Below are 22,762 nucleotides of genomic sequence, written 5' to 3' on the forward strand. Positions count from 1 at the left end.
GGTCTTGTTTTTAGGTGGGACGCAAAAGCATTCGTGGGTGTCTTGAAGGGCATTATATAAACTGAATTTATTATTATTCTCAAAGAAAAACAGCCATGTGAGAGAATAAAGGTAAGCACCCCATTTATTAATTTCCTCATTCTTTTTGAGTGACAAACTATGGAGAGGTTTATCATTTTGATATTTTCAGAGGTTAAAGTAAGCATAAGTGAGGATTGTCCACATATTTTGGTGATGATTGAGCGCAAGGTTCGATAAGATAAGCAACGTAAGTTAAACCTTTTTACAATGTACGGATTGTCTCGAGTTCCTTCGCTGATGTCACACCAAGACATGAGGGCACATGGGGGCGTATCCATATTCCCCCAAAAATAAATTATGGCAAAACATGTTTTATACTGCTTATATAACCCTGTACACACAACATTTACATGTTGAGAACAAAATGAACAGAATAATAGTCAATTCATTCATCTTCAGTCTTGAATGACACGGATTGAGCCACTCATCACTTCATATGTATCAGTCCAAACCCTGAAAACAACCGGGCAAAAAAACATTTATTCGCTTTCTGTGTTGTGTTTCCGCATGTGCTCAGTCAAACTGGCCCGATGACCATAACTTTCTCCACACACAGAGCAAGTAAAGGGTATTCCTCCTGTGTGTGTCCTCATGTGTGTTAGCACATGTTCCTTCCGAGAAAATGTTTTACCGCAATCTGAGCAGTGGAAGGGTTTTTCTCCAGTGTGTTTTCTCATATGCGTTACCATATTTTCTTTCTGAGAGAATGTTTTGCCACAAATTGAGCACCGGAAGGGTTTTTCCCCTGTGTGTGTTCTCATGTGTAATTCTATGCTTCCCTTTTGCGAGAATGTTTTACCGCAAACCGAGCAACTGAAGGGTTTTTCTCCCGTGTGTACTCTTAAATGTCTCAGCATTGGTCCTTTTTGAGAAAATTCCTTACCACAAAATGAGCAACTAAAGGGTTTTTCTCCTGTGTGTGTTCTCATGTGTGTTATTAAAGTTTGTTTTGTCGCAAAACCTTTACTACAAACAGAGCAGGTAACACGTTTTCTACACGTTTGTGAAGGTTCCTTGTTGCCATGAGTTGTCTCCTTTTCAGAGCCTTTCGGCTGTTTGCCGTCACCTTCACAGTCTGCGTCGCTTCCCAAAGGCTCTTGTGTCTCGTCAGTGTCTGACAGGGGTCCTGAGACGTTGTCTGGTGGCGGACCTCCACTTGGGCTGTGAGGATGAAGTTGGGACCACTCGAGTGGTTCGTCTTCATCTTCCTTTTTCACAGAGACAACAATCAGCGGCAATTTGTTGACGTCAGTCTCCTGCTCTTCCTCCTTAATGTGGAGGTGCTGTAGATCTTCCCCTTCTTCTTTAACATGAGGGGGCAGTGGATCCTCCTCTTCCTCTTTAACATATGGTGAATGAGTGGGAAGTTCTTCCTGACAACCAATCAGCTGCTGGATGTCTACAAGACACAAGCAACAACACGGGCACAGGTTAGATCTTCGTATCCCAACAGTTTGTTCGCCACTAGTCTCATTTGCCACAATAAACGAAAATGAAGAATGACAATAAAGAGGACAGGAAACATTTGTTATTACCGTCATAGTCTGCATCACTCCTCTGAGGTTTTTCCATGCTGTCGCCGACAGCGATGATGAAGATTTGACCACTTGTGTGTTCGTCTTGCTCACGCTCCACAGAGACACCAGTCAGTGGCAACTTTCTGGCATCAGCCTCCTCAGCTTCTCCTTCTCCATGGGAAGGCTCTGGAGCCTCCTGATCTCCCCTCTGGTTGAGGGATAAGTTCTTCCTCGCAACGGGGCAGTGTCTGCAAGACACAAGCCAAGTTTCTTATCTGTAACAACTGCAATACAGTCAAGATTTTTCTTATGAAAACAACATTGTTATTTGGGTGCACAGTTAGCTGCTAGTCCCATTAAATACAAAGAAATGGAAAGTAGACACAAGAGATGTCTATATACAATTAATAATATCTAACACTAAAATTATAAATATGAATGTTTATTAATTGAAAACAAAGTCTGGACACTCTGAACTCGCTGTACTGCTCTGTCATTGGTTAAATACACGTCGTTCATGGACGCCACATTGTCAATCAGGGTGCCCAATCCCAAGATTGCCTTGCAATAGAATAGGTCAGTTTTTGGCATTTTGAAATCGGATTTTGGGCGATTTTTATCAAAATAGTATATTGTGCAGCTGTCGGCTGTTCCACTCATTCTCGACAAGAAAAAAAAAATCAAAAAGATTTCTGTGGCAGGTAAACCCTATATTAATATAATACTTATTAAGCAAACTCTAACACCATTCCTTGAAACAGATACATAATTAACTTACTTTGGGTAAAATAATGTACCCCGTTCGGACGGCCTTGTTTTGAAAAATTTACCAGTATGTATGTCGTTTTAATAACGGTGGCGTATTTATTATTAAGGAAATTTACTTTGCGATTTATGTGGAAAAAAATCCCTTACATATTAAAACGTTATGTAAAACTGGGTAAGAATTTGGCGCCCTCTTCTGTCACCGTCCACTTATCTACAGCTTTGTGTAGGCCCCTCACACACACAATCATCTTAACTAAGAACTTCAGAAATAAAACAAGGGAAACAATTGACCTGTACGGCAAGTCAAAACAGCAATAAATCAAACTGTCAACGTAAATAAAATCGTTATTCTTCGTCGTCTGCACACAGATACAGCGTTAGCGTTTAGCTAGCATCCACACACGTAGACCATCACAAGCTGATTAAGAACACGAAAGGTGGACTCACCAAAGCGGTTATAGTTTCATTAGATACGCTTCTTGTTAATAACCAATCACGAATTTATTATACTGAAGTCCCAAATCACTTTCCTGTAAATACATTTATTCGTTCAAATCTGCATGTCGTTTTTGCATGTACTGTACGTCATGTGCGCATGCGCAGTGTCTTACCAGGGCGTGCCATACCGCAAAGGTCTGAGTTTTCTTAAAGTGACAGTATTCTATCCATCCATCCATTTCCAGGCAATTTTTTTTTATCACGTTTAATTATTTTCTTGTAATATTGCATATCATTATGGGCACATGATCCGTGACATCACATGGCCGCCATCTTGCGACGGTATAGTCAACATGAAGCGGCCGGAAGAAGAAATAAGAACCACAAAGCCCACAGAATCCACATTGACTTTATAGCAAAGGAACATACATTTAAAAATTACTTTTGGCAAAATGTGTCATTTTTATACTCGCTCTGTACCCATTGTAACCAATATTCACTCAGAGAAAAATGAACACAACTATGGGATGCCGTAGTTATATTCAGTCTTGAATACCATGGCTGCTCAACAAAACATTTATTCTTTCTCGGTGCTGTGTTTCCGCATGTGTTGAGTCAAACTGGCGCTATGAGCATAGCTTTCACTACACACTAAGCAACTAAAGGGTTTTTCTCCCGTGTGTGTTCTCATGTGTGATACCAGATGTGGCTTTTTAGAGAAGATTTTACCACAAGTTGAGCAACTAAATGGTTTAACACCTGTATGCCCTCTCATGTGTGATTCCATACTTCCTTTTTGAGTGAATGCTTTACCGCAAACTGAGCAACTAAAAGGTTTTTCTCCTGTGTGTGTTCTCATATGCGTCATCATGTTCTCCTTTTGAGAGAATGTTTTACCACAAGTTGAGCAAATAAAGGGTTTTTCCCCAGTGTGTGTTCTCATGTGTGACTGCATGCTTCCCTTTTGAGAGAAGGTTTTACTGCAAACTGAGCAACTGAAAGGTTTTTCCCCTGTATGTATTCTCATGTGTCTTAGCATTGGTCCGCTTCGAGAAAACTCTTTACCACAAAATGAGCAACTATAGGGTTTTTCTCCAGTGTGTATTCTCATGTGTGTTTCCAAAGTTTGTTTTGTAACACAGCTTTTACCACAAACGGAGCAACAAAAGGGTGTTTCTCCCGTGTGTGTTCTCATATGTGTTACCATACTTTGTTTTCTCGAGAATGTTGTACCACAAACCGAGCAACTGAAGGGTTTTTCTCCTGTATGTGTTCTCATGTGTCTATTCAATGTAGATTTTTTCGTATAACTTTTACCACAAACTGAGCAGGTAACACGTTTTTCATGCCTTTGTGAAGTTTTCTTGTTGCAGAGAGTTGTCTCCTTTTCAGAGCATTTCGACAGTTTGTTGTCACCTTCACAGTCTGCACTGCTCCTCAAAGGTTCCTCGATGTTGTCACTGTCTGAGAGTGGAGCTAAATGATCGTGTGATGGTGGTCCTCCACATTGGTCTCCACTTGGACTGCGATGATGAAGTTGTGACTGCCCGGGTTCTTTGTCTTCGAAGCTTTTCACCGAGACGTCAGACAGAGGCAACTTGCTGACAGAAGCCTCCTCCACTTCCTCTTTAACGTAGATGCACTGTTGACCCTGGGAACTGGAGCTCACCCACTGCGGCTGAGCGGGAAGATCCGCCTGACAACCAATCAGGACATCTACAGGACACAAACAAGACCAACACAATATCCACAATTTGGATTTGGATCAGTGTTTCCGAACACTGGGATTTTGACGCGTGTCTACAGTAGTATTTTTTTACACCTTCTTTTAAACCTTTCAAACTGGGTTGTTTTGGCTCCGACAGTGAGACTAGCAAAGTAAGAATTTCATTGCTCAATGATACCGTTGTGTTTTTACAGTGTGTACTGTATTCTATAAACATCTTTAATGTTGAGTAATACTTAGTGCACATTATTGTTTTAAAACAAACAGGATATGTTTGAGATAGTTTTTTTTTGTTTTTGTTTTGTCATTTCGCAAATCTGAGCACCTGTTTAATACACATACGCTTCAAGGCATTTAAGCAAAGGTAAGTGTTGGGAGTTCATGTTATTAAAAATTGTGACGCCAATATTTTATGGCAAATGAATATCGGCTCCAAATAATAACGCCATAAGCACCACATAAACAGGAGTAAATCATTACCAGTAAAAATGCCAAAAATGAGTGAAGAAGTTTAATCAGCTGTACAGTGTGATGAATATGACAATGATATGCACTTGCACAGCTAAAAAGAGTATTTACAGGTCTTCAGAAGAATAAAATTAAATAAAAACAATACTTGGTCAGCTTCAGGTGGATGTATTATGAGGTACTCCTTTAAAACATTCATTGTCCCAATGTTATGTGTCCGCTTGTATGGAGTTAAACAGTCGTAAGCATACTTTCCACAACAAATTCAGCAACAAAAGTATTTTTCTCCTGTGTGTTTTCTCATGTGTCTAGTAAGATGTGTAGAAAAAATGTTATGATAAACAGAGGAGGTAACATGTTTTTATGTGTTTGTGAAATTTCCTTGTTTTCCAACAGTTCTCCTTTTCTGAGAATTTTGACTGTTTGCTGTCACCTTTACATTCAGCGTTGCTCCTCAAAGTTTCTTCCATGTTGAGCTGAGAGCTTGCCTGGCCGGAAGCTGTGACAACTTGGGTGGTTTGTCTTTTGCCTTTATTCACCAGAGAGATTTGCCCTCCTGCAAGTGGGGGCACTCTGAAGCCTACTGATCACTCCCCTGCGGCTGCGGGAGAAGTGACAAAAACACACTTTTAACAAATTATAAAATTGTTGATTAAAGATTCCATACAATAAATTTATGAAACATATAACCGTATAGACATGAACAGGCTGCGACAGGTCTCTCACTGTCCATCGAATTAGTATTCAATGAAGTAAAATGTTCCAAAAAGTGAATATGCCATTCAGACATTCTCTACTTCATAAATGATCATATTTCCGATCCACCTCACACTGCTGCCTTTCTCACTATGCATTATTTGGACTAGCGAAAACAGAACAGTCAATCTGAATGCCAAGGTGAAGGATGCCTACTGCCAACAGACAGTTTCCACACTATCGATTGACACGGGACTACTTTCTATCACCTGTACCCAAGTGAAATAACACCTTGTACAGTATTTATTTATGGACTCCCAAAAAGCCACAAATAAAGGGGCTCAACACAGGTCAATCTTCAGCAGCATTAAGTTTTTACATACAACATTTACAAACCATTCAAACTCCATAAGTTGAAAACAAAAACACCCCACACTATGTACACAGCTTCTCAATCAATGTTGTTATACATATTAACACCATTGGAGCCGATTGTGCCCTCCATCCTCCCACCCCGACTCACACACAAAATCTACTCTCCAAACCCGGACTTGAAATGCGAGAAAACAACACAATGATATAAATGACCGAGGTCATACTTTAAACAAATCTACTGTCAATATACATCAAATTAATCATTACTGACATTAAATCTTATTCTGTGACGTCTCCATACAGTTACGTTAGCATTTAGCTATCATACACAAGCGTAAACATAAAAAACGGAATTATAATAGGACAAGCCAGAAACTCACCAAAACTGCTGTGGGACTTCTTAGTGACCCACGAGGGAATTATAACTTCAATCACTTTCGGGGAAAAGGGGTCATTCGTTCATTTTACTTCTAGTTTCATCCTGCCTAGTCTGTTGCTGCATGTCGAGTGTGTGTGCGCATGCGTTGTGTCACACAAGGGCGAGGCATACGGTTTATCTTCTTCTTCTTTGTGTTAAACGGCGGTTGCAAACTATAGTAATACATTATCGCCATCTGTTGATCTGCAACGATTACTGCAGTTACTGCAGATACTGTAGTGTGTTGGGAATGCATTGCAAGTATTTTTGTTACATAAGTGTTTCTTTGGTACAAAAATACAAAACAGTCTGGTAAAAATTCTTCTTACTATCCCCATTTTTTCCACACCGTATCAACGACACTACAACTAAACCTGTATAGGAATAATGTAATATGTACACACATTATAAGAATTAAATAATTAATGACACATTCATTTAATAATTTTGGCACTTTTGGGATCGTCCTTAAATACCGCCGTAAGATGGCGGGCGGGCGGTGTTGCTTGCTTTTACCACCACCGAAGAAGAAAATGCGGAAGTTGGCGTCGTCTGAAGCAGACGAAGACGAAGCGCGAGGGTGAAGCGGTGAACTCTTAACTCTATGAAAATGTCCAAAAGAGAGCTTTGTTCAGCAAGAGAGGAGAACGAGAAACAACAGAAAACATGTTTTTCCTCTCAAATCCTCCAAGGTCTGTTTACTAGTCTTCCCTTTTTGGTCAGTAAAAAAAATAACTGGGACGGCTGTTACTGTCCGACGATGAGCACGTATTTCTGAGATTATGCTATGTGCGATCAAGATTGTAATTGCAATTGCGCTATGAAAGATGAGAGTTAGTGATGTCGTTAACATGAAGTTGTGTGTGTTAAATTTCAAAGATGAATTGATGTACACGATACGAGCTTTGTCAGATAGATCTTTTCACAAGAGACCCAGCCACCGGCGTATTAAAAAATGCATGCGAATTGATCAATTGACTTCATTTGTGACAGAATCAAACAAAAATATGTAATTCCGATAATTATAGTGATTTGACTTTTAGATGATTTTGACGGTTCTTTTTCCATAATAAATTTTAGGTACTGTTTTCCCAGTTTCTATTACCTGATTGATGTGAAAGTTTTGAAATCTTGGAGGTGTTTTCGGGAAAAAAGAAAGTTGCATTAGTGGTTTTGTTGATATGAATGACAGTAATTTAAACCAGATGTGTGAACTAGTTTGCAAAAAAAAAAAGCCGCCCAAAACCAGAATGTTTGAAGGTCCTATTGTGTGTCACTTGTATGTTCCAGATGTCCAGCATCCAACTAAATGCCGGGAGGAATCAATGTCCTGTTATGTTAAGGCAGAAGCAGAGGATCCTCTGCCCCATCACATTAAAGCGGAAGAGGAGGAGCGTGATGTGACTAAATTACCGCTCACTGTCGTTGTTGTGAAGAGTGAATACGACGAAGGAGACAAAGACAAACTAGCCGATTCGTCACAGCTTCATGACAGCAGCTCACTACAACACCTGACAACAAAACTTCCACCTCAGCAACAGTGGGGGAGCTCCAATTTGGAGTGGTGTGATCCACAGCCCGCCCACATGAAGGAGGAAGAGGAGAAGGCTGACGTTAGAAAGGTGCCACTGACTGCTGTCTCTGTGAAGAGTGGAGATGAACCACTAGAGTGGTCACAGCTTCGTCATCGCAGTCCAAGTGGACGACCGCCACAAGACAAACTCTTAGCTCCGCTGTCAGACAGTGACGACACTGAAGAACCTTTGAGGAGCGACACAGACTCCGAAGGTGACGACAGGCAGTCGAAACGCTCTGAAAAGGAGACAACGTTTGGCAACAAGAAAACGTCACAAACGCGTAATAAACATTTGACCTGTTCAATTTGCGGTAAAGGAGTTGCTAATAAAACAAAATTGGTCAGACACATGAAAACACACACAGGGACTAAAAACTTTCGTTGCTCACATTGTGGTAAGGAATTTTCTCAAAAGGGGTCGCTGGTGGAGCATGTGAGAGTACACACAGGAGAAAAGCCCTTCAGCTGCTCAGTTTTCAGTAAAACGTTCTCACAAAAAGGAAGTATGCAAGCACACATGAGAATGCACACAGGAGAAAAACCCTTTAAATGCTCACATTGCGGAAAAGAATTTGCTCAGAAGGGAACAATGCTTGGACACATGAGGCTACACACAGGAGAAAAACCTTTTAGTTGCTCATTTTGCAGTAAAACATTCTGTCAGAAAGGAAGTATGCTATCACACATGAGAAAACACACAGGAGAAAAACCTTTCAGCTGCTCAACTTGTGGCCGAACCTTCTCTCATAGGGCAGCTATGGTGACTCACATGAGAAGACACACAGGAGAAAAACCCTACAGTTGCTTGACTTGTGGTAAAATCTTCTCTCAAAAGCAACATCTGGTATCGCACACGAGAACGCACACGGGAGAAAAACCCTATAGTTGCTCCACTTGTGGTAAACTCTTCTCTCAAAAGCCACACCTGGCAACACACATGCGAACACACACAGGGGAAAAACTCTTCAGTTGCTCAGTTTGTGGAAAATCTTTCTCTCAAAAAGGAGGCATGCAATCACACATGAGTAAACACACAGGAGAAAAACTCTATCATTGCTCAATTTGTGGTAAAACATTCTCTCAGATGGACCAGGTGGTAACACACATGAGCACACACACAGGAAGACCCTTTAGTTGCCCAGTGTGTGGTGAAAGCTACGCTCATAAGGGCAGTTTGATAGAACACATGCGGAAACACAACACAGTGAATAAAATGTCATTCAAAAGTGAAGATGAATAAATGGAATCTCATTCTATTCAATGTTTTCTCAACGTGTAAATGCCATTTATAAGGTTCAAAAAGCATTAAAACATGCATGGATCACCATAAGCCATTCTCATGTGTTTTTTTTGTTTTGGACTTAGCTATCAAGATGATACAGACTGAACTTTTTTCAGCTCCTCCTTTTTCCTCTGGCCTTGGGTTGTTAGCACTATCGCAAAATGACAGCCATTGACGTCACTGTTGCTTATTCTACATACAACACATAGACCCTATCTGTACTATTTAACTCATCTCAAATTTCCAACCAAGTTTTATATTCACAAATGAAAATTTGCCCAGGTAAACTCAGTATTTTTAGTGTCTGAAATAACTGCAACTGTCTTTTGTAAATTTGTTTGCCTATTTTATTTAATGTTTTATTGTTTTAAGTAATTATGTGAAGGCTGAGGCATGTATTTGTTTTACTATTCTTTATGAATATTCTATTTTATTGTGACCACATTTTTGTCCTGCACTTCCTTCCACATTTTTCATCCGATTCAAATATTAAGTAAAGCACCAATCGCGGCTCAGATTCAGAAAACAGGTCAGCCGCGATTGGTCGTTGTGAGCAGTTGTGATGTCATTTTCAGTCGACAGAAGACAAAATGGCCGCCCCCGGAGATGGCTAAAAAAAAGTGCATTTTGCTGCTTAATTTATATTCCACAAACTCAAAATTAATCATAATACCGTGTTTCAACTAGTGGGCCTGCTGGGGACATATTCTTGAAAAAAATATGTTTGGGTTGACTCCCGCTTTAAAGGGATACTTGGGTCAGATGGCCATGTTTTCACGAACAAGTTAATTTTGTATATTTTTTTAGATTTGTCATTTTCTATTTTATCCATTCATTTTGGAGGAATTGGGAAATAAGTGACGCCTTGAATAACGCCTCTTTTTAATGAGGAAAATGGCCGCGCCCCTACCACTGTTCGGTCGGACATTGGAAATCATTGTACTTTCATTGCTTATAAGTTAACATCCAAAAACGGTGATCAATTGGCACCAAAATTTATGTGGACATCCCTACTAATGACCAATTGAACATATCAAAAGGATTAACCTCTCCGTGGCTGATTTATATAAGAATGAGGAAATGTAGAAGTAAGCAGAGGTACATAGATTTATGCTGAACGAGCTCACATTGCTTCTTTGCTTAAAACAACAACAACAAAAAAACACTGCTTCTTTGCTGATCACGGTTAGGATGGGCGAGGCATTTAACACCAGTCAGGATATCTACAGAGACTGAAGTGGGAATTTGGACATTTATTTGATTGAGGAATGGCCCCAGTTTTTTGACTTACAACACGCCGTCCAATTTGGAATGTAACAGCCGAAATGGCACGTTGCGGCCACACTCGGCTAAAAGCACATGCCGGTCCGCGATGATGCATGCGCACGTTCAAGACAAACCCGGTGTTTGATGAGGTCTTAGCTAACCCTCACGCCGAAGCTGTGCGGCATCGGGACAATGCACGCGACTGCTTGGGAGGCAACCCCCGCGACATGAAGATTGACACATTTTAGCACTGATGTCATTTCTACATGCTAAGCTATTATAAAAGTGCCAATGTTAAGCTCATATAAGTGTCGCTTTAATCTTCCTCACCACACAGCAGAGTTCAGAAATGACCCTACACATGTCCCACCAAAGTGAGGATTTCTCTCGTGTTTTCTCAGGTGTCCTCATGCGTGATGACATGCTCCTTTCGCGTGAATGTTTCACCACACACTGAGCAGCAAAAGGGTTTTTCTCCTATGTGTGTTCTCATGTGTTTCACCATGTTTGTCTGCCGAGATAATGTTTTACCACAAATTGAACAAGCAATGTGTTTTTCTCCAGTGTGTGTTCTCGTGTGGCCAATAGTACCGGTATGTCGTTTTTTCACCAAGCTTTTGGCACAAAGTGAACTGGTTAAACATCTTGTAAACATTTGTGAAGTTTCCTGATTGCCACGAGTTGTCTCCTTCCCAGAGCATTTTGACTGTTTCTTGTCACCTTCACAGTCTGTGTCGCTTCTCAAAGGTTCTTCCATGCTGTCGCTGTCTGACTGTGGAGCTAAGAGGTCGTCTGGTGGTGGTCCTTCATGGTGGTCTCCACTTGGACTGCCATGATGAACCTGCGACCACTCGAGCGTTTTATGGTAATCTTCGCTCTTCGTATAGACACCAGACAGTAGCAACATACTGATTTCAGTCTCCTCCTCTTCCTCCTTCCCGCGGGAGGGCTGCGGGTACTTCTCTTCCTCTTTGATTTGGAGAGGCAGCAGATCCTCTTCCTCCAAACTGGATCCCCCCCTTCCGACTGAGGGGGAAGTTCTTCCTGACCACCAATCAGCAAGCTGAACGTCTGCAGGACAAAATGAAGTCTGTTATGTTACTGTAACTACTGCCACATAGATGTTGATTTTTTTTCTAACTGAACAACAGTTTTAATTATTCAAGATATATTGTACGGCAACAGCAGACAATTGTGACCAGAGAACGCTATCAACAATACAGGATGCGGTGATGTGAAGTCCTTTGCGGATGACGAGGTCAAGAGAAATGTTGTCACGTTTATTTTACTGCATAGAAGTAACTGAGTTAGATAAAATGTGACTTTATTTTTAACAGTCAACAGATGCAGAGAATCCCACTTCACATAAAGCGGACAACTGCTTTTGCCAATTACTTAATTGGAAGAATGACGTTTCTTTTTGACTTAACTTTTTTTTTTTTTTTAATTCACTGAAACGGCCTACTTGTTTTTATATTTCAAAAGTAAAATAATCTTTGTAGACTTCACTTAACACATTTTTTAAAGTCTAAACACTTTATGATTCTTCAACATTGTTAATTGCTACGTAACACACAGTGACCTTGCAAAGTAATTGTAGTTAGTGTATGAATGTGTGTGTGAATGTGAGACTTTCTAAAGCGCTTTAGCGTAGAAAGAGTGCTATAGAAGTGCTGTTGACCATGTAACTCTGTATTCTATCGTATTTTATAAGGTTGGTGATAATAACCATATTGCTTGATTGTTTAGTTGTTTATTATATCAATAAACAATAGCAAATAAATAATAATTGGTTAATAAACAGCCAACGGGGAAATGGTTGTGCAATACACCAATGTAAAATCAAATTGTATCTGATTATTCGATAAATCGATGGAGTAATTTTATAGAATAGATTCTAAAAATATTCGCAAGTGACAGCCCTGCCAGTGCTGCGATAGCACACATTATTCAAAGGGATCATCCAGCCGTTTTTTTTTTAATCGGTAAAATTATATTAGCCTGCCATTTGATTTTTTTCTATTTGTTTTGGAGAGATCAATCCAAAACTGACGCCTTGAATAAGGCCTCCTGGTAATGAGCAATTTGGCCGCGCCCCCTCTCCTCCCTCCATGCCTTGGTGGGAGTTACATCAGGGCCCGATCACAATTTGTCCATTCAAAGTCTGCCTCCTGAGACTTAACAAAACTTTACTGTAGCTAATTGTCCGAAAACTACAGCCAGTCACCACTAGGGTTCGTGTGCACATTCATGCTCTTGTCCGCTTCAGCCTGTTTCAGTGAAGAAGCGACAGGAACGTGTTTTTTTCTTTTGTGGAGGTGATTATGGTTTTTGCACATATGAGCCAAAGTATTTTGCAGAATGCTTTTTTATTTTCACATTTCATTTGAATTTTGGCGGCAATTTCAGACAACAGAACGGACAAACCAAGCAATAGTACAATGCTGGGCTCCCTGCTGTAACGTAGACAGCTGAGACGGAAAAAATAATAAGCCGAGCTCCAAAAGGGGGTGCGCCAATTTATCGTCAAGCTCATCCCAAAAAAGACCTTAAATCACTTCGGATTCTTTTAGGGGGGTGAATTTTAGTACTGATGTCGTTTTTACATGCATGCCTATTATGTAAGTGCCAATGTTTTTAGCCCGTCCAAGTGTCGCTTTACGATCGATCGAATTACAAGCACTATGTATCGCATGATATGGAGAGAATCCTAAATATCTTGCACATGTGTAAAATTTCAATCCTCTTTTGACAACCTCTAAATATTGATTCCTATTGATAACATTTTGCCCGTTTAAAAAAATCATTTATTCAAACATATTGGTGAGGTGACAACATGTTTCAAGTATGAGCTACTACCTGATCAGTAGGTCTCTAAACTTGTAAAAATCGATCAACAAATCGATGGTGTTATAATGACGGAGGGACAACTATACATAACCTTCTTCTATGACAATTTGAAAAAAGTGAGGACTTTAATACAAAGATAAAAAAGAAACACTTTGATGTAAGAAACATCATAGAATAGAGTAGAAGAGCAACACCACCACTTGCTCTCGCATTTTTCAAAATTGATACCTAGGTAGAGTTTCAGTTTACCCAATTTTGCTGTTGTTTCTCTCACTTCCATTAATATCTTTTCATTGCTTATAGCAATAGTTTAGTCATTACACTGAAAAAATGGTGTATTGAATTTACTCTATCTTTTTGTCAAGTAGATCAGATGAACTTACTTCATCACGCACTTGGGCTTGTCTAGTGGTTGTCCTCTGCCCTATTCCACTCTGTCCCTTTACAGAGCAATGTACACTTTTCACCTCCTCCATCCTTACTCGCTTGAGCGCTTCAGCAAATGAGACCACATTTGAATCCTTTGTGCCCCTTTGCTTGCCTTTGCGCTACACATCCTTCATATGCCGCACCGTGAGCTCCTCCGCAATTCTTTACTTCAGCATTCCAGGCTTCCGCACTTTCCGGAAAAAAAACAGAAGCACAATTTGAGAGATTTTAAGATTTTATTGAGTGTGCTTTTTCCCCCCCCCCCAACAAACTATTACATCGTACACGGTAGCAAGGCAATATTTGATAGTGTCTCCTATATAACTCAACTGAAAAGGTCTTTTATGTATATATATATATATATATAGTTGAATTGAGAAAATTGGACTGCAGAAAAAAAGGGATCTTTTTTCCTCTGAGGTAAAATGGCAGGTGCTTGAGCACCAACTTGTGGTTGTGTGCATGTGCCTGTTTGCCAGAGACCCTTAAGGCTCATCTCCTTTCCAGGATAGACGATGATGAGGTGGTGATGTTGAAGGAAGACTGGGCTGTTACAAGCTCATTGAACAAAGACAACTTGATTTCAAGCCAGCAAGTGCAAGATCAACCTTTGCGGAGCATGAGAGAGGTCCAGTCAATAGGTAGATTTGCCTTCGTTTCTGTACAACCACACTTCTTGTTGTTATCAGGCCCGTCAGGTCTGATGATTTTTATCTTATACTGCTCTGGTATTCATCTTTCCTGATCCCTAATCTGAAGATTAAACCGTAAAGAAAAGATTTGTTTTAAAACAGATTACTCTATAGATCAGGGGTGCCCACTGCTCAAGTCCTCTCTCAAGAGCCCCTCATCAAGTAATTGATTTTGAATTGCTGTATGGGTTGTGTGTCACAGGAGGTTTAAAGTTACCTGTGCTGTCCCTCTGAGGAACACCTGCGGCAGGAGTGCCCTAGTATGGTCCCCAAGAGCCCCTATCCAGGCTCCTTTATATGTCGCCATCCTCCAACACACCTAATTCAAATGATCAGGATTGTTATCATGCTTCTGCAAAGCTTGCTGATGAGCTGATCATTTGAATCAGGTGTGTTGGAGGAGGGAGACATATAAAATGGCCTGGATAGGGGCTCCTGAGGACCGTACAAGGGCACCCCTGCAGTAGGTGTTCCTCAGAGGGACAGCACAGGTAACTTTAAACCTCCTGTGACGCGCAACCCATACAGCAATTCAAAATCAATTAAATGATGACGTCCACATGAACTACATAACTGATATTAGCTCTTTCAAAATCAGCAAAAATTATCAGACTTTTTTTTTCTTTCCAACATTAACACAATACAAAATAAGATAGAGGTAATGGCATTCAAACACACAGACACCCCACCCACAAAAGGCAAAAAAAAACAACAAAAAAATCTCTGTTGTAAAATAAAACAAATATTATAGGACAAAGTATTGTAAAACAGCCAATTGTTCTGCCTGTAATTTACATCTTTACTGTTGTAAGTAGTAAGGGATCAATTTTAATGAATTGGACGATTAATCAGTTATCTGAATTTTATTCTTCCAGATATCAGAATTTATAGCAAAGTTGTGATAGTTAACAAAAACGGATTAGAAGACTGCAACTAAAATTGAAAAAAACCCAAAACATTTTTGTTTAGATTATAAAATAAAACGAAAATTCTACTAAGAAACGAAAACTAACTGAAACTACATCTAATTTTAATAAAACGAACTAAAACTATAATTAGAGCGAAAATGTCATTCGTGTTCGTCTTTGTCAATCAATGGCACGGCTCAGGTGGTAGAGAAGTTAAACAACAAAAGTCCATCCATCCATCCATCATCTATAAGCTTATTCCCACAAGGGTCGCGGGCTTGCTGGAACCTATCCCAGCTGTCTTCGGGCAGTAGGCGGGGGACACCCCGAATTGATTGCCAGCCAATCGCAGGGCACACAGAGACAAACAAACATTCACACCAGGGGCAATTTGGAGTGTCCAATTAACCTGCCATTCATGTTTTTGGAATGTGGGAGGAAACTGAAGTAGCCAGATAAAACCCACGCAGGCGCGGGGGGGGCATGCAAACTCCACACAGGAAGGCCGGGGCCGTCGAACCCATAACCTCTGCACTGTGAGGCGGACGTGCTAACCAATCGACCACCGTGCCGCCCACAGCAAAAGTCAAAATGAAATAAAAGTAACTACATTGAAATATACAAAACTATTATAACCCTGAGTGGAAGAAGTTGTCTCCTCTTTTTTGCAAACACGTCTGGACATCAGGTCCCAAAAATAGAGCACGGACCATACCAGTACCGTCCCACCTTGGCACTGCATAGCTAAAAAGCATTAATAGCTCTTCAGACATGATCAATACATGATCTGCTTAGGATGTCACAGCTTTAAGGGGGACGATTAGCAAAGATTTCTTTTTACTTATTATGTATCCGCATGTGTAGAGTCAAACTGTTGCTATAAGCGTACCTTTCACCACACACTAAACAACTATAAGGCTTTTCTCCTGTGTGTATTCTCACGTGTCTATCCAGACTTGCTTTTCTAGCAAAATGTGTACCACAAACTGAGCAACCAAAGGGTTTTTCTCCTGTATGTGTTCTCGTGTGTATTTCCAGATGTTCCTTTCGAGAGAATGTTTTACCACAATCTGAGCACCGAAAGGGTTTTTCCCCTGTGTGTATTTTCATGTGTCTTCTCTTATGTCCGGGTCGGGTAAATCTTTTACGACAAATTGGGCAGCTGTTTTTTTTTGTTTGTTTCCGTGCTGGGCCTTTCGTGTATTTTTGGGATGTTTTCTTTTTTCCAGGAGTAGATTTCTTTTTTCCAGGAGGGGTTTTGTTTTTGCCAGGAGGGATTTTGTTTTTGCCAGGAGGGGTTTTGTTTTTGACAGGAGTTGTTTTGTTTTTGCCAGGAGTTGTTTTGTTTTTGACAGGAGTTGTTTTGTTTTTGACAGGAGTTGTTTTGTTTTTGACAGGAGTTGTTTTGTTTTTGACAGGAGTTGCCTTAGTTTTAGAACACTCCGACTGTCTGCTGTCACCTTCATGGTCTGCGTTGCTGCTCACAGGCACGCCTTCTTGTTCAACGCCTTCATTTTGTATGGGTGGAAATTTGAGGTCTTCTGGAGCCGATTCCCCACGCTGGTCTCCACTGGGACTGTGATGAGGAAGCTCAGCTGGGTCCTCTTTATACTCCTCCACAGATTCGCCATTCAGTGGCAACACACTCACATTGGCCACCTCCTCTTCTTGTTGTTGGGGGCGCTGTGGATGTTCTTGAAGCTGAGGGGGATGTTCTGCCTGATGAACAATCAGCCTCTGGACATCTACGGGATGCAAACAACACAAACAGTCCAGCTCACATAGGCCAAATATGATATGTGGGGTAACGTCAGACTGGCAAAAGTGATGTTTTACCAAACATAAATACTGTAGCTTTTAGAGATATTCGTGGCCAACCTAAGCACCAGAGGTGGGATTAAGTTACTGAGTATCTTCTTTTCCTTTCGGCTTTTCCCTTCAGGGGTCGCCACAGCGAATCAATTGCCTCCATCTAACCCTGTCCTCTGCATCCTCTTCTCTCACACCAACTACCTTCATGTCCTCCCTCATTACATCCATAAATGGCTGTCACTTATATAGTGCTTTTCTACCTTGGGTACTCAAAGCGCTTTACATTGTACCTCATCTACCTACTGATGACGCAGCATCAGGAGCAACTGGGGGTTCAGTATCTTGCTCAAGGATACTTCGACATGGTCACAATGGCCGGGGATCAAACCCACAACCTCTGGGTTGGGAAACGACCACTCTACCACTGAGCCATGCCGCCCCCTAAATTCAAATTCTAAGACCACCCTAATTACTGCACATTTGAACTTTGCTTACCCCGGGGGCCGCCGGATCCTGGCCAGGTGCCATGCCTCTTGATCTGATTGATTGATTTTGATTTTATTGAACATATAAACAACATGAAAAACACGAAGGAAACAAAAAACCAAAACAAAAAATCACAATAAAGTGTCAGTGTGAATTAGTCACTGAACCTTTCTGATTTCTGTAGACAAAGGCAAGTTGATGGACCATGTTGAATATCCACAACACTTTTTGCCTGTAGATCAATTATCGAGTTGAGTCATTCCTGGTTCCAGAAAAAATATTTGACCTCCCTAAAGAAGTGAAGACACCTTTTCCTTACTTCAAAACGATTTTCACGGATGAGATGATCAGGCACATTGTCTACCATACCAATCTCTATTCTGCTCAATAATTGGGAGATCCAATCAACACAAGCATTGCAGAGATGGAACACTTCCTGGCTATGTTACTATTCATGGTAGTATTTCAATTTCCTGCATTGAAGACTATTGGTCATGGAATCACATGTCCCCATGATTGCAGAAATCATGTCACAAAACCGCTTCAAGATGCTACGTCGTTTCATCCATTTCAATGACAACCAGCGAGTTGCAGAGAGACCCGATCGTTTCCGCTAGATGCGCTCACTGTTTGACATCTTGCGAAAGCAGCGCCTCGGAATCCCATCTACTTTCCAGCAGCTGGTGAATGAGGTCATGGTTCCTTACACAGGCACCAGAGCAGGAAATCTGCGTCAGTTCATCCGAAACAAGCCTCGTCGTTTTGGCTTCAAGATCTACAGTCGGGCCAGTACCTCTGGAATCATCCACGACCTGCTACTCTACCAAGGAGCCTCCACCTCCTTCAATGTCACACTAAGTGAGGAAGAAAAGAAGCTTCTGCTAGGAGCCAAAGCGGTGTGGACCCTCTGCAAGACCATCCCTGAGCCAAGACTGTCTGTTGTCTTTTGCGACAACTTCTTCACCGGTTACAGCCTGTCCAAGGATGTGGAATCAAGCTTTGGTGTGAAATGCATCGGCACAGCTTGTGAAAAGTGCACTGGTGGAGCTCTCTTGATGAAGGACAAATAGCTGAACAAGAAAGGCCGCGGAGAATTTGACTACAGGTCGTCAGAGGGGATTGTCGCAGTCAAGTAGAATGACAACAAGTGTGTAACCCTCCTTAGCAATGCAGTGGGACTTCATCCTACATGTATGATCTTCCTCTGTCTCAGGTCAAGCAATCCATGCTTTGCAACATACCACAAGAAGGACAACTGATGTCGCTTGAATCCCAAAGCAGTGTTCAAAGTATTGCTATTTTAGGACAAATTTCTTTGCTTATTTATTGTTTGTGGCCAATCGAGCAAGTTTGATGTAAGATTTCTTTTGAAATAGCCAATAAATAATCTAAAAGCAAGATTTCACATGGCTCTGCATACTTTGTAACCAAAACGCATTTTGTCACAGTTTGGCCAGCGATGCAGTTTGGCACAGGTTTATAAAAACTACAATTTTAGGTATTTTTTTTTAATGTTCATGTTTTTTTTGTTATTCGTGTCCCTAATAACCAGCACATGTAAGGATTTTTTTTTTCAATGACAATTTCTTGGCCCGGCCATTAAAGGGTTAATGCCATTTCTTGTTATATGATTTAATATTCTCCATGTTTCTTGTGTGTTATTCCTGTTTGATTTTTGATTTTCTAGGTGATTTTAAGGCAGTAATGGTACGTTTGGTTCTAAGTCGTGTTTCTGATGTATACATTACTTGTTTTATTTTTTTGTTGAAATCATTTTGATTAATTGCAAAGACAGGCAAGTGATCATTTATATCATTTAGAAGTAGACCACTTACTATTTCATAGTCAATTTTATTAATGAATATATTATCTATTAGTATGGCTGTATCTTTAGTTATTATATATAAACCTCCTCCTTGGTCTTCCCCTAGGCCTCCTGCCTGGCAATTCAAAACTCAGCATCCTTCTACCCATATATTCACTATCTCTCCTCTGGACATGTCCAAACCATCTCAGTCTGACCTCTCTGACCTTATCTCCAAAACCTCTAACATGTGCTGTCCCTCCGATGTACTCAATCCTGATCTTATCTTCCCTGGTCAGTCCCATAGAGAACCTCAGCATCTTCATTTCTGCCACCTCCAGCTCTGTCTCCTTTCTTTTCCTCAGTGACACTGTCTCAAGACCAAACAACATTGCTGCTCTCATCACAGTTTTGTACACCTTTCCTTTCATTTTAGCTGAAACTCTTCTATCACACCTGACACTTTTCCCCACCCGTTCCAACCTGCCTGTACACGCTTCTTCACCTCTTTTCCACACTCTCCACCCTGTCATAAGCTTTCTCCAGATCTACAAAAACACAATGCAGCTCCGTTTGGCCTTCTCTGTACATGTATATACTGTATATGGATGGATGTACTGTAACGCTGCCCCATACACAGTCCCGCTGCAGTGTTATGTAATGTTATATATTACATTTTTTTTTTAACTTCAGATCAATTGTCCAGGAAGTTAATTTCTATAGGTTGGTAGCGCTGCAAATACTGTCAAATTAGTGAATAGATCATTTCTCAATGGACAATTTGGTTATTGTGAGCATAGCATGATTATTACGATTATTATGAAATTATGTAAAAAACTGTTCAAAAACTAAACATATGGAAACACTATTTTGAAAAATCAGATTCTCAAATGTAAACTTCATGTAGTTCTAGTCAAAGCCTAGTTGAGTATCATTAATAGCAAGTTTAAGTCAAGTCGAGCGTTTCATAAATATTATTAAAGCAAATATCGCAAGTGCTGAATTTGGCGACTAGCTCAGGTGAAGTCATGTGACTCGAAAACCCACCTCTGCTCACCAGGTCGAGGAGTGAACAAACAGTATCAATTCAGCAATTACATTGAGTACATATATTTTGTCTGTGTCAGCGCAGACTTGACTTATTTCTAAATCACCGCTTGCAACGCATCCCTTCTCCTTGGCCTTTGGCACCCAGTGAGATGCAAACACATGTATCTAATATTATTTGTAGGCTATTCATTATTTTATTGCTCCTTCGTAAGGGGATCTAATTTATTGACTAACATTTCTTTACACAGTGCTTTCCTTTGAAGTGATTAAAATAAAGCTTAATTGAATGATATACAGTACTGTTATATAGTTTTTAGGTTCGTTGTGATTTTGAACACGACGAATCGTCATGTGACGCCAAGTAAGCGTTCCGATTGGCTAAATCGGAAATCAAGATGGCTGCCGCCAATTTGTTTTTCTCGCCAGTTACACATTTGTGGCAAAACATGATCTCACGATACAATATTTACTCGTACATATTACGTATGTTTCGATGCTTGACACTTTATTACCTTTCTTGGATCGGGAATGTGCTGAAAAAATCTCACCCAACACCTAACACCCTGGGCCCCCCTTTTTGTAAAAGTGGAGTTTTTCAAACACGTATTGGCTAATAAACCTTTGTAGATATTTAAGTAGAAATTTAGTAACCAGACCTTCCATGCGTATAACAATTTGAGTCTTGCAAACAGCTTCCAGTTGTCGTCGGTGACGCTCGGTCTCCTCTCTGGCTCGACAAAGTTGCTCCTCGTACGACGCGATCGCCGTTTCAAAAAGTCCGAAGATTTCGTCAGCGGCTGCTGTCAGTCGCTCCTTGACTAAATCTTTCAACATTTTGATGTTTTGGACGGCACGACGAGCACACAAGAACACGAGATGTACTACGCGCGTGTCCGGAGTGTTTCCGAGAGGTTGGTTTCCGCCTCTGCTCTCTTGGGTAGCAGTAAAGAGTGGCGGGCAAAGCATATGAGCGACACCTTGTGGCGGCATTGGAGACAGCTCAGATACTGTACTGTCGAACCCAACCCCTACCAATTTTCCAGATTTGACAAAAGGCATGGCGTAAACAATCTTGTTTTTTTTGTTTTGTTTGTTTCTTAGATACCTTGTATGATTTTTATGCTATACTGCTCTGGTATTTGGATTTCTTGACCCAAATCTGAAGGTTAAGACATATTTGATTTGAGCTAGGAGACAGTATAGATGTCCGCAAAAGAGCGCCCAGGTAACTGAAAACCCCCCTGTGACACACAACGCTTATATTACGCATGCATGGTTAAGGTCTTGTTAGAATGATGGACTATGGCATACATCAAGTTTAGGGGGGCATAGATGAGCTACAGCTAGAAAGAACCACCGTCAACACGAATGGCGTCATGAACATCCTACCAAGCAGATAACACGACTTCCTCCGAGGCAAGGCACGGCAACTTAATTTATTTATAACATATTTCATATACAAGGTAACTCAATGTGCTTCACATAAGTAGTTTGACATTTAAAATAATTTACAAGCAAATGAGTTGAATACATTTAAAAGCAAAGTGAAGAAATAAAAAGTAGCTTTCTCAAATTACTAAAAGAATGAACAGTGCAAGAATAAGACGTTTTTAAACGTGATTTAAAAAATGCTTTGAAAGAGAAAAAAAAAAAAAATCAAGAATCATCTATTTATTTACGGTGTTTAAAAAAACACAAATGTCAACTAAAATAAATAATTTTACTTTCTGTAACTTATTTTTTTATGATAGTTTATTTACCAATCAGATACAAAACCTCAGTGATGAAAAAAGATGGAGTACAAATGAAGATGATTTATAGCATAGGGTGAATGCCTGAAGACTTTTTGCAGTCTAGTAAAATGTAATCGAGTCAAGTCAAAATCAATTAATCAATGACGTCAATTGACATTTTTTCAGCAGATACCTGTACCTTGGGCCTGACCAATTCAATCAGCTGACATTAGCTCATTTAAGATAAGAAGAAGGCCTTTATTGATCCCACAATGGGGAAATTTTCAGTGTTACAGCAGCAAAGAGATAGGTCACACAGAGACAGCGGCATAATGTAGCCGTTAATGTATAACATTAGCAGCAAACATTCGGAAACAAACCTATGTA

The 22,762-nt window shown here is 40.4% G+C and overlaps 5 protein-coding genes, 1 long non-coding RNA gene and 1 pseudogene across 8 annotated transcripts in view; 2 read left to right on the forward strand and 5 right to left on the reverse strand.

Annotated features, from left to right (window-relative positions):
- Nucleotides 1–107: 107 nt before the first annotated feature.
- LOC147147511 (uncharacterized) lies at nucleotides 108–1,760 on the reverse strand. Its single transcript, XM_086029873.1, has 2 exons — nucleotides 1,617–1,760; nucleotides 108–1,480 (listed from the first exon to the last, which is right to left on the reverse strand). The coding sequence occupies exons 1-2, from the start codon at nucleotides 1,651–1,653 to the stop codon at nucleotides 561–563; spliced, it is 957 nt and encodes a 318-aa protein (XP_085885999.1). The 5' UTR covers nucleotides 1,654–1,760; the 3' UTR covers nucleotides 108–560.
- Nucleotides 1,761–1,816: 56 nt separating this feature from the next.
- On the reverse strand, nucleotides 1,817–6,605 carry LOC147147512 (uncharacterized; annotated as a pseudogene). The gene is made up of 4 exons (XR_015086725.1): nucleotides 6,450–6,605; nucleotides 5,432–5,599; nucleotides 2,814–4,520; nucleotides 1,817–1,846 (listed from the first exon to the last, which is right to left on the reverse strand). The product of XR_015086725.1 is annotated as an uncharacterized LOC147147512 (transcript).
- Nucleotides 6,606–6,781: 176 nt separating this feature from the next.
- LOC147147513 (uncharacterized) lies at nucleotides 6,782–13,741 on the reverse strand. The gene is made up of 2 exons (XM_086030236.1): nucleotides 13,690–13,741; nucleotides 6,782–11,655 (listed from the first exon to the last, which is right to left on the reverse strand). Exons 1-2 carry the CDS (start codon nucleotides 13,739–13,741, stop codon nucleotides 11,009–11,011), a joined length of 699 nt encoding a protein of 232 aa, XP_085886362.1. The 3' UTR covers nucleotides 6,782–11,008.
- LOC147147514 (uncharacterized) lies at nucleotides 7,002–9,393 on the forward strand. The gene is made up of 2 exons (XM_086029857.1): nucleotides 7,002–7,179; nucleotides 7,778–9,393. Exons 1-2 carry the CDS (start codon nucleotides 7,092–7,094, stop codon nucleotides 9,301–9,303), a joined length of 1,614 nt encoding a protein of 537 aa, XP_085885983.1. The 5' UTR covers nucleotides 7,002–7,091; the 3' UTR covers nucleotides 9,304–9,393.
- Nucleotides 13,401–21,566, reverse strand: LOC147147515 (uncharacterized). Of its 2 annotated transcripts, XM_086029872.1 has the most exons (3): nucleotides 21,299–21,566; nucleotides 16,951–17,235; nucleotides 13,401–14,080 (listed from the first exon to the last, which is right to left on the reverse strand). In XM_086029872.1, the coding sequence occupies exons 1-3, from the start codon at nucleotides 21,474–21,476 to the stop codon at nucleotides 14,055–14,057; spliced, it is 489 nt and encodes a 162-aa protein (XP_085885998.1). In that variant the 5' UTR covers nucleotides 21,477–21,566; the 3' UTR covers nucleotides 13,401–14,054. The 2 variants fall into 2 exon arrangements, with proteins under 2 accessions (XP_085885998.1, XP_085885997.1); XM_086029871.1 differs by lacking the exon at nucleotides 13,401–14,080 and having other exon boundaries at nucleotides 15,097–17,235.
- The window catches only part of LOC147147516 (uncharacterized), a 9,880-nt gene continuing 1,513 nt past the window's right edge, over nucleotides 14,396–22,762 (forward strand). The window contains exon 1 of the long non-coding RNA XR_015086726.1: nucleotides 14,396–14,531. This is a non-coding gene — a long non-coding RNA (uncharacterized LOC147147516). The remainder of the gene's footprint in view (nucleotides 14,532–22,762) is intronic.
- Nucleotides 22,318–22,762, reverse strand: part of LOC147147517 (uncharacterized) — a 3,924-nt gene continuing 3,479 nt past the window's right edge. Inside the window, exon 2 of the mRNA XM_086029874.1 lies at nucleotides 22,318–22,762. This exon is cut by the window's right edge and continues 1,391 nt beyond it. The gene's annotated coding sequence lies outside the window, so the exon portion shown is untranslated.

The sequence above is a fragment of the Filicampus tigris genome, chromosome 5, assembly GCF_054856515.1.
Source record: "Filicampus tigris isolate MCC_2025a chromosome 5, RoL_Ftig_1.0, whole genome shotgun sequence".
Lineage (NCBI taxonomy): Eukaryota > Metazoa > Chordata > Actinopteri > Syngnathiformes > Syngnathidae > Filicampus > Filicampus tigris.